We start from the raw sequence: 11,074 nt of genomic DNA on the forward strand, positions 1-11,074 counted from the left end.
CTCTAGGGATTGTGCTCTCTTTGAGTTGCCTTTTCAGCTTCCTTCTAACTGGTCCCCTCGTTTTGCATAATGTTCTCTCTTTTGAAATCAAATGTTGCTGCTTTGGAATTATGGGTAACATTCCATTGACATGAATGCTGAAATTAATAGCACTATGGTCATATTCCCAACTGGTGCAACATCAACTTCTTGCACCAAGTCTCAAGCTACACTCAAAAGTAAATCCAAAATCACTCTAGCTGGCTCTGTGATCAGCTGTTCCAGTGCACAGTCATTTGTCTAGGAACCTCATTTCTACAGCATTATTCAAGCATGTTTACCCATTCAATGTGAGGGTAGTTGAAGTCACCAAATATCACATTACCTGCTTTAGTCGCCCTAACCTGGATGGTCCAGGGTAGCCTGGATGGCACTGGCAACCCACCTGTTAGTATCTTGCCTTGAAATCCCTACAAGGTTGCCATGAGTTGGCTGTGACATGATGGCACTTTACAGACACATACACACCTGCTTTATTCACCAGTTATTTCCTTCTCCATCTCCAGGTCAGTCTCAAGGGTTTGATTATGAGGGCAATAGTACACCCTCACTATTAAGCAATCCTTTGGTCCTACTGTCTCCATCCATAATGATTCTGCTGGGGTACTCCATTCCCTTAATGCTTTCTAGCTTATTTGGCTCTTTGATATACAATGTAACACTTCCCCAACCTGTGTCTCCCTGTCACACCTATAGAGCATATATGCAGGGATGATCCCTCTCTGACCCACTACTGGATATGGAGCATAATACTCCCTTGGTGGTCACTGAATCTAACCCCCTGCCTGACTGGAAAGAAGTACTCTCTGAAAACACTGCTGTCCCTCCCTCCTCGATATCACAGAACCCTCCATCTAATGGTTGTGTTTTTATTTACACTGGAAGGTCCTTGGATATTACTGAGGAGGCAGACAGACTTATCACTCCTCCTCCTCTCCTGGAATATTGCCAGATGGTGTTCTAAATCATTGGATCAAGATTTTATTTCTTATATCTCATATCCTATTGATTTCCCCATTCCACCATGTTTCTGAAACATGCACTACATCTAAATTGTCATTTAGCACCAAAAACTCCAGGCCCACCGCCCTATTCTATAAAAAGCACCTTACCACCTCTGAATAAGGAGATTCCATTTAGCCTAACAGCCACTGAGGTACCTACTATTAATATGTCTAACCCTCTTAAGCTATCCATTCTTGTGATTAATACGACACCCACTGGAAGTGAATTTAATAATTTAACGAATTAAGTAAATAAGTATTTCCATGTTTCCATCCCAAGTCTACTGCCTACCAACTTCTTTTTTTATAAATGTAGCACACGTTATAAACCTGTATTATGCCCTCCTTAGTAAATTTCCCCCAGCTAAACTGAAATGTTTTAGACTTTTTAATCTTTCCTCATAGTAAAGGAGCTCCAATCCCTTAATCATTTTAGTTGCCCTATTAAATAGCTGCACTATTTCCTCCACTGAAATATCCTTCTTAAAGTAGATACCAGAACTGTACACAGGAGTCTTTGGTGAGGTACCATGTTAAATGTGTTTTGGAAATCCTCTCTCTTCTTTCTAGTCTCTCCTGAGCCCTCCAAAAATGATGCTGAGAGTGACAGGAACCCCATGTGAACCAAATGCATCAGGGAATGGGAAATTACTTTGAAGAGGTGGAACTGAGCAAAATTTCCCTAATGGAGCCTCCTGCAGAAGTAGACAGATCTACCTTTGTGCTGGTCACAGGTTGCAGTCAAGAAGCTTTTCCTGATTTCTACATATAAGCAACATACTTTAAGTAACATTGACCTCTATGAAAAATATCCCATACCTAAATCCTCATCAATGCTACCACTCACAGTGATGCTTTGCTATGCCTTTTGTTTATTTCATGCAAGTTACGGTATGGAAAGCAGAGGTATTAGCAATTAACAGCCTTAAGTTCACTTGCGCTTGTCTTCATTGTCCCCAAACAGCCGAACTTGGGTTGAGAATGAAACTCTGCAAATACAAAGACCAGATAGTGAGCTAAGAGAACCAGCATAATTATCTCTTCTTAACACATACAATAAGATTTCCAGAATGGATTAAAATAATCTCTGAAAGGTGACCAAACACTATCTACTTAGAAGCTTCTCTGTGAACTCCTGAAAACTGGTACAACACACACAACAGGCTGCATGGCTACTTTTGCAATGGTAGTTTACTATACCCATTATCTGCTTTGAAACAGTCTACTGGTGTACACATCAACATATTTCAATGGAGCATTCAGATAGTTGTGGAAAATTTGATACATCATGAACTACAAAACAAATTAGGTGGTCAAGGAAGTGAAGCTGAGGAAGCAGAAGAAAATGCACACGTGTGTCTTTTCTCCTAAACATTTTAAAAATCACATTGTTAGAACTACATGGAACACAATTGCATGAAGAAGCCCAAAACATGCTAGACTTCTCTTCCACCATATGCCTAACATTCAAAGACTAGGCATGCTAGCAATATGGTTGGGAGTTGAAGACATTTTTGATCCATTCATATGGATACCATCTTCAAGTGGGTGACAAAAAGACCCTCACTAAAGATAGCACATAGATATGATCAGGCTAAAAGCAGCAAAAATAATTGTATAACTGCACTGAGCTTCTCTCCTCTTATACAAATGTCAAAAAACAAGGCATTCTTCTTCTTATAAAGACTGTAAATTATTCAACTGAGCTGAGCTTTCAGACATTAGTTAAGTCCTTTCTAGTTTATCAGAGTCTGATCATATATAGGAAATACAGGGAAATGGCAAGTGTGAAATAGACACACACAAAAGCAAACAAATATGGAGCAGATGGCTCTCTATGAAATCCCAACTAGGATATGGTTGCTTCGAGTATCATTTGATGTACTTTGAGACCTATATCCCTACTTTCTTGGTGCTCTTGATAGTTGACTCTTCCATATTTAATCACATGACCATGAATATAAAAATGTTGCTTATATAATGACAGTCATGTCTGAGATGAAAATAGCAAGCATACTTATATGTAATGTACAGAAAGCTACATGTATCTGAATGTTCATCCTGGGGAAAATAATTACAATTCAAATTGAAATTAATACTTGCTTTCAATTTGTGCACCAATATGGTTCTTTGTTCTCCCTCAATTTTGGCATGAATCACAAATATATCCATGCTCTCTAAACCTCTTTCCTTGGAAGAAAATTTCCTAAGAAACTAATAGGCAAACATGAAAGATTTACTTCTGACATATTTACAGAAGCATGTGCGCCCCCCAAAGTACACGTATTTCCAAAACAACAAAAATTTATGTTGAAAGATGCTGTTTTCCTGTTGTAAATTTGTTTTATTCTATAAAGAATAAAAAAATGTCATATAAAACAAAACATCAGTCTATTTAGAAGCTACTAAAATGTATGTTCATTGTTCACTGCAGATAAAAGTTTCCAGAATCTCAATTACTTCCATTAGTTTTAAGTAAAAGAAAGCATAAATTATGAATTACTTACACTTTTAACAAGCACATTTAATATCCAAAAACAATATTCAAAATTCTCCAGAGAAGCCAAGATGACCAGAAATTTAATACAGGGAAGTTGTAACATTGCTAAATTAACTATGATTTATTCTTCAGAGCGTCATAATACAGTAAAAGAGGATTTCACAAACAATTTAACAGAGGTGGCATCAGAATTTTCTTCTATCATCACACTCTACAAATCTGTTAGGCAAGTACAGTTGGATTTAAGCCAACTCATTTGTACTGATGACAATGAGACCAAATGGGAAAAAATTAAACAATTCTCAGTGTTATTGTGGAATGAACTGCTCTACTTTTACTGAGGAAAAGAAACAACTTCCTTTTATATTGCATTGTTTTAACCTTCTGAAGCAACAGGTATATCTCCGACAGGTATGGGAGCACTAAAACTTATGTTTACGAATATAGTATCTAAAATACAGAACACTGGGGAAAGAATCATTTTATTAAGCTATGGATCACAATACAATAAATACAATAAAGTCACTTATTTTGTCTGATTTAACAAGAGAAAAATAAAAAAATGTACTTAGGTAACATTAAGAAAATAATTATGCTTACAGATTTTGGCCTTAAAATACATTTTTAATTACAATACCATGCTTAATTAAAGTATAAGACCTAACAGAACACTGCGTTATCTCTGATTTATGCACAATAATGCATTATAAAGTTTATTCTTAGATTTATGAAAAAGCACTGGAGAAGATTTATATGCATGACTCGACATAGGCCTCTTATTTTTCTTCACTAAAACATACTTTTCTTCCTTAGAAGGTTGCACAACGATTGGTTTCCAAGGGATGGGGTTGTAAAAGGCTGGAGTTGGATATGCATTTCCATCTGGATACCCTGAAATGTTCGAAAAGTGGACACAGTTAAGAATTGGAAGTTACCTGTTCTGAGAATCGTTTAGCTGAAATGGATTAACTATAAGCTATTTATTTCATAAAAATCTCTCTTAGATGGTCTAAGGCTGCGGTCACACGCAACATTAGCCACGCAAGAGATACGGAAGACAAGCGGAGTTTCCGGTCGCGATCTCACCAGCACATCTGGGAAGCGTAGCGCTTCCGTGGCACAACTGAGGCTTCCTGCCGAAAAAGCGCAGCAAAAAACTAGTACCTTGGAGGTACTAGTTTCCAGAAACTGCGGGGCAAGGGCGGGCATCTGATCGCGTTTCCGGTGGTATCCGGCGCCCGCCCATGTCCCCTTGCGGAAAAGGGTTTCCCCCCCCCACGTCTCCGTGGATGCGCACACGCACCCAACGGAGCATGCGCATTCGTAGTGTACACAAAAAAAGAAAACCAGTTCGCCGCGCCGCGCGCTTCTTCATTGCGCGCAGGCGTGTGTTGTGATCGGCACCTCTCCCTTGCCATGGAACCTCCACAGTACCTCCACAGAACCTCCACAGTAGGTCTGATCGCTTTACTGCATGTTAGTTTGCCCCGGGGCAAACAGCCACACTTCTCCTCTGCAGTTTCCTGCCCGTGTGGCAGGGGCCTAAGTGAAATAACTGAAGCTTTAAAGAGGTTTATGATCTTAATGAAATTTTACATGATAGTATCATGTAAATAGTAGCATCAAGTCAGACTACAAATCATTCTTCCAACACAGATCTATAATCTTAATAGCTGATTTATATGAAATGAACTAAGATTTCCTGGCACTCACCCAAGGCACATACACATATACAGAAACAGATTTTTAAAATATTATTTAGCAAATGAGGGACAACCTGGCCTATACAGTATCTATGTCTAACTACCTTCACCTGAAGGATGAAAAACTGAGGGCTCTGTTTCATGCTGCCTGTGACAAAAGCTGATAAAGTTAAATATAATTCATGCACTGGGGGGGGGGGATTATGAACTCATAGCACACAGGGCCTACTCTCATTCCTCACAACATGAAGAAATGGAATGTGGTGTTTTTAACTCTATTATAGTCTCATGAGTAACAGTAGTTAGAATTCCATCAAAATATTTCAGCTTTGTAATATTTTTATTTACATGGGACTTGAACTCATTTTGTGGCCTTTGGGGTAGCTCTTTAAAATTATTTTGTTGTTGTATAGTAGGCATCATGTATAATTCTTTAGATTTCTACTCATGCATAGTTCTTTAGATCTGTTTCAGTGGGTTGGTCTGCAGCAGACTTGAGTCCAGTAGCCCCTGAGAGAGAAATAAGGTTTGGGAGGGGGGGGGTAATAGCTTTTCAAGAGCCAAACCTCTGAAAGTTGAGCTTTAAGAGTCAAAGTGGTATCTGATGAAGGGAATTTCGACCCCTGAAAGCTCATGTCCCAAAAATCTTGCAGGTCTCTAAGGTGTTACTGGACTCCAGTCTAGTCTTTCTTTAGATCTGCTGCACTGTGTTCCATATGCCACTGTGAATCCAACTTGAGTTTCACCTTAGCAGAGACAATTTCCTTAACCCATATAATGCTTCTAGTTCTTTTCTGCATGGCCTAATTGTATCACACCACTATCTAAGGCTAAATGAGCTCGCCAAACTTTCGAGGCTTGATGCTTAGATGAATGGAGGATGATTCCCCCCCCCCCCCAAATAACTTATTTTTCCTCCACAGAACACAGTACATAAAGGCTGTAGCTATCCTTGCTTAATTATTAAGTAACAATAAATAATGGTAGATCTTTCAAATGACACTAACAAATAGTCAACCAAACCTTGAGCTGCCTAATGTAATACAAACTAATTGCCACTGAAGAGGGAAAAAATGTCCTTTAGAAATGCCGTAGCATGAAATATAGTTTAGAAATGCCATAGCATGATACAGAAAAGTTAAAATTAAAATGTCTTTAAAACCAAATGCTCTTTGCCTGGCTTCTGGGGAGATCTGAGATGCTCAACTACAAGCTAGCAACTGATGAAGAACTAGAATGGAGAAAGTGACTCTTCAACAAAAGACTGGCCCTTTTCCTTGCCCCTCACTGCTGTAGAAGTGAGAAGCCAATGCTTCCTTGTTATCAATTCACTAGAGAAAAACTGGTGTCTTCCAGTTTCAAAAGAGCAGCTATTTTAATAGAGTTAACATGTTTTATTTGAATTATAAACCCTCATCATTTATAATACTGTGCAAAATCCACAACTAAATTAAAAACAGAGTTACAAAGAAATTATCCAGATTTTTTTTTAAAAAAACAGTGGTATAATTACAGCATTATTATGTTTGCTACCCAAAATTGCAGTGCTGAAAGCCAGTTTATTTTCATCACTGTTTAATTATCACACTTCCTCAAAGAAGAGGAAGCATTCCTTATGTGCTATACCTGAAATATGACAGCAGGCATGTCCTGCCTTTGCTGTGGAAATCCTCTTTGTCTGGAAAAAGAATTCAACATGCATTTCATCTGGGTGGTCAAAACAAAGTCTGAAATATGTTCCATTGTGTGAACAAAAGTGGGAAGAATATTTTTAATGAATCACTTAGACAAGTGATGGCAGCTGTCAGCAAATAACGATGTCTCAACACAAAGCATGCAGCACCATTTATAATCACACCAAGCCAAAAGAGCAACTGGTTTTCTGTCTGGTGTGCTGTTTGTATGCTAGAAAGAACAGCAATCTACTCCAACAAAAAAAAAATAGATTAACATTTGTACTACTGTTGTACATTTCAAAAGAAACAAGCTAAGAAGGAAATACAGTGTAAATGACAGCTAAAATTATATTTATTATAAACCTTTCTAGAAAAGAAATGAAGGCCAGATATCAGCAAACCTGGGTGTTGTTGTTTTTTTTACTAAACCAGAATGTTTCTGTCAGAAAAGAGATTAATCCTGCATGTACTGAAAGTCCAATGATTCCAACAGAGCTTAAGCATGAATAACTTAATTCATGACTAAAACCAAAGATGACTTCTACATTTCAAGCTTTAGCTTAAATTAACACAGGGGCTAATTTAATTTAATGACTAAAAAAATACCCCACCCCCCCATGAAGAGGAGGGTCCCCCAACAGATGGCAGGAAATAAATTTACAGTAGAAAAATCAATGCATTTTGGGTGTGAAATACTTCAACTGCAATTGTAAAAACACCTATAATAATGAAAAACAGGGGGTTTGCCACTTCAGCTTTTATACTGTTTTATTTATTATTCTGTTCAGAGCCAATTCTGAGTAGACTGCATTTTCTTCTTGTGCTTTTGCTACTACCTTATCAGGCAAAAGGACCCCCAAGACACTGAGGCAACGACTACATTAATTTTGATACTTGTGAAGATTAGGCACATTAAGATGGGAGCAAAGATAAACTGCATAATTAAGTATCTGAAATAGCAATCTTTCTGGTGAGCCTTTTGAAGCTTAAATTCTGGGCTTGGATCCTGAGCCTAATTTCTGCGAAAACTGGCATATTTTATATTTTGTGATGATGTGGAAGTCATTACTTAGTTTTTTATTCATTTTTATTGATTTATGTGGATGCTGTTTATTATTTTAATTATATGAAACACTGTATTGATTGAATTATATAAATTCAATCAATACAGTGTTTCATATAATTAAAAAAATAAGAATCTAATGAATTGCATTTTTGTTTTTATTTGAAATATGGTCTATGGATTACTGTAACCACGTTTGTGGACTTTACAGAGATAATGTAAAGAATTAATTAATAGCAGGGTAACTGACAACACAGCACTCCAAAACAGAAGAGCAGGGTAACTATAGCATCTTTTACTTTTCTCAAGGCCTAACTAGACATGACTGGGGAGACTGACAGTTATGAGTGCCATAGGATTTTTTGTTTTGCTTGTTACCATTCACATCCCCATACCACTCCTTTGAAGTCTAGAAAGGGTTGTTTCTCTCACCATTCACTTATGCCCCTGATCTCCCACTTAAACAAGCTGTACAATCAGACACTTTGTATGCTGCCTCTCTAGAAATGCTTGAAGTGGTAAACGCATGCCCTTTGCAGACCAGTTTCTTTTCTGCCGTTGTGTCTCTTAATGGAAAAAAATGTCCACCAATAGCACTCATCTAGCATTAGTTATTAAATATTGGAATCAAAGAGGCATTAGTTACTTTGAAATTAATGGAGCCTGGGATTTCTGAAAACTGCTGGGTAGCAGGCTATTCTGGTGATTTTTAATCAAAGCCCAAAGTAGTAAAGCCCCTCCTCCTTTTTCATGTTGTGCTGGTACATTTGTGCTTACTGCTATTTTCAGTGATTTAATCTTTAAACAGACGATAAATACGTCTGCCCCAAAATTACCTTTTAAAATCCATGCTGAGATGCAGTAGCGAACATCAGTGTATCTAAATGGAGCCAGGGATCTCAATGGGGTCGCTATGGCGCTGCTTTGTAGTCCTGATTCAGTGCCATAGCGCTCCCAATAGAACATTAAAAAAAAAAGAGGACGATCGTGCGCAGGGAGAAAAAGGGTGCAAAAAGAACTGTCATCGCAGGAAGCGCTACGAGGCATTTTATACAGCACCCCATAGCGCTTCAGAAGTGATAGAAGGGATTAAAGGCTGGTAGAAAGCAGTTTGAGTGAACAATGCTTCAGGCACGCTTCCCGAATGGGACAGAAGTGTTTTTGTGTGAACAGGTAAATATATTCTGTCAGGGAACAGTTACTAAAACGGTTCTGTCTGAAATGACAAAAAAAAAACCCCGTTAGTGAACAGTTCCTGAAACAGAATACATAGGCTGTCTGAAATTCCTCACAGTTTAAAAGAATTCATTCTGAGATTTTTACAAGGTTATGGAAATAAACTTCTAAAAAGTAATTCACACAATAGACTTGCTCACTAATGCTACTAGCTTTTTTCACTCATGAGGTAGAATTTCTGCTCACAACACTGTGGAGTTTAGAGGGAACACTGGTTGCAGTGCATAGCTCAATGAAAATGTCAACTCAGTGTGCATGAGTGGTGAAAAAGTCAATCCACATTCTGGAAATGACTAGGAGAGGGATTGAAAATAAAATGGTCAATACTGTAAGGCCCTTCTATAGAGCTAAAATGCACCAATCTGTGAAATACTGTGTACAGTTCTAGTCGTTGTCTGAAAAAGGACATTGCAGAACTGGAAAAAGTGCAGAAGAGGGCAACCAAAATGATTAGAGCACCTTTCCTATGTGTCAAGGGCTCTTCATCTTAGAAAAAAATACCTATATGATATAGGTTTATAAAATTATTTCTCCCTTTCACATAATACTAGACCTCAGGAACACCCAGTAAAGCTGATGGGCAACAGATTCAGGACAGACAAAAGAATATATTTCTTTACTCAGTGAGTAATTCAGTTCTAGAATTCACTGCCAGTGGACCACTGGTCTAATCCAGCTGGATTCTTCTTTTGTTCTTAGATGCCTTTTCCCTCTCATAGAGTTAACTGCTGTTTGAAGGGGAAATGTAAATTGTAAAACGCATGGCTAGGAAGGACTAGAGACCACCTATTTCTCACCTTTCAAAGCAGCTACCTGGAGTTGCTAGTTAGTTCTATCTTCAGACACACCTATCCATGGGAAATTCCAATCCTACCTAGATCTTCTGCAGCCAAGCCCTCAGAGACTCAGGTGAGCCCAGAGTATGGAAATATATACTGAATTCTGCTATCAACATAAATAAATACTTTAAAAAATAAAAGTTACCCAATGAAATAAAATTATAGCCAAACATAAATATACCCCTTAATATGGGGCAACATCTACCTTTCCAGTCTGTCTGTATTAATACAGACACAATTTCTTATCGAACCCATGAATATTAAAATCCTTTTAAAATAAATATACTGCATCAGTCAGTCTAGCACAGAAACAAACCGGCAAGTTTCCCATTGGCACAGGCATAGCTAGCTGATGTTGGGCGGGGCTTGTTTCTAGTATTTTGCAGCCATTCTTTGAACATCTTCTCCGATTTTTCTTTTTTCTCCTGTAATTCAGCTTCCAGTTGTCTTTCTTTTTCCTACCAGGAGAAAAGCCAACCATGTCAAAATTTCTGAAAAGATCTCCCCTCTACCAGCATCTTATTAACCCATTCTAATCTCTCCTTATATATAATTGAGTAAGAACATTCTATATGAACATTCTAAATTTGGCCCCTTTAGTGTATGGACGCTTGAACTGTCAGTCAGAAGATGCTGGCTGGGTTGACTGGCTGCTTTGTGCAGTCCCGCCCAGCGTTTCAAGGTCTTTTGCATATGGAAGCTGATTGGACTTCACTGCATTCCACACCTCAAACTCCCCGCCCTCCCCGCAAGGCAGTTGGAATGTCAGTTGCATATGGAACCTTCAAGGTCTTTTGCATATGTTAGCTGATTGGACTTCACTCCATTCCACACCTCATACTCCCCGCCCCCCCCTGCAAGGCAGTTGGAATGTCTGGTGGTGTGTAGGTCCCAGGATCATGTTTTAAAAGTTGCCTGGGGGATTATGGACCATTCACACACTTTCAACCTTAACATACCTCACAGGGGGAGAGGAGAATGATGACAGCTGCTTTCCCTAGGCAGAGGCTGGGG

At 38.5% G+C, this 11,074-nt stretch overlaps 1 protein-coding gene across 1 annotated transcript in view; it reads right to left on the reverse strand.

Annotated features, from left to right (window-relative positions):
* Positions 1 to 1,949: 1,949 nt before the first annotated feature.
* Positions 1,950 to 11,074, reverse strand: part of CCDC34 (coiled-coil domain containing 34) — a 45,682-nt gene continuing 36,557 nt past the window's right edge. The window contains exons 5-7 of the mRNA XM_015425689.1: positions 10,377 to 10,518; positions 4,344 to 4,434; positions 1,950 to 2,032 (exon numbers count right to left, since the gene is read on the reverse strand). Of these exons, the coding sequence (XP_015281175.1) occupies positions 1,975 to 2,032; positions 4,344 to 4,434; positions 10,377 to 10,518 (291 nt within the window). The 3' untranslated portion in view covers positions 1,950 to 1,974. The remainder of the gene's footprint in view (positions 2,033 to 4,343; positions 4,435 to 10,376; positions 10,519 to 11,074) is intronic.

This window comes from Gekko japonicus, unplaced genomic scaffold, assembly GCF_001447785.1.
Source record: "Gekko japonicus isolate JY-2015 unplaced genomic scaffold, Gekko_japonicus_V1.1 scaffold1316, whole genome shotgun sequence".
Lineage (NCBI taxonomy): Eukaryota > Metazoa > Chordata > Lepidosauria > Squamata > Gekkonidae > Gekko > Gekko japonicus.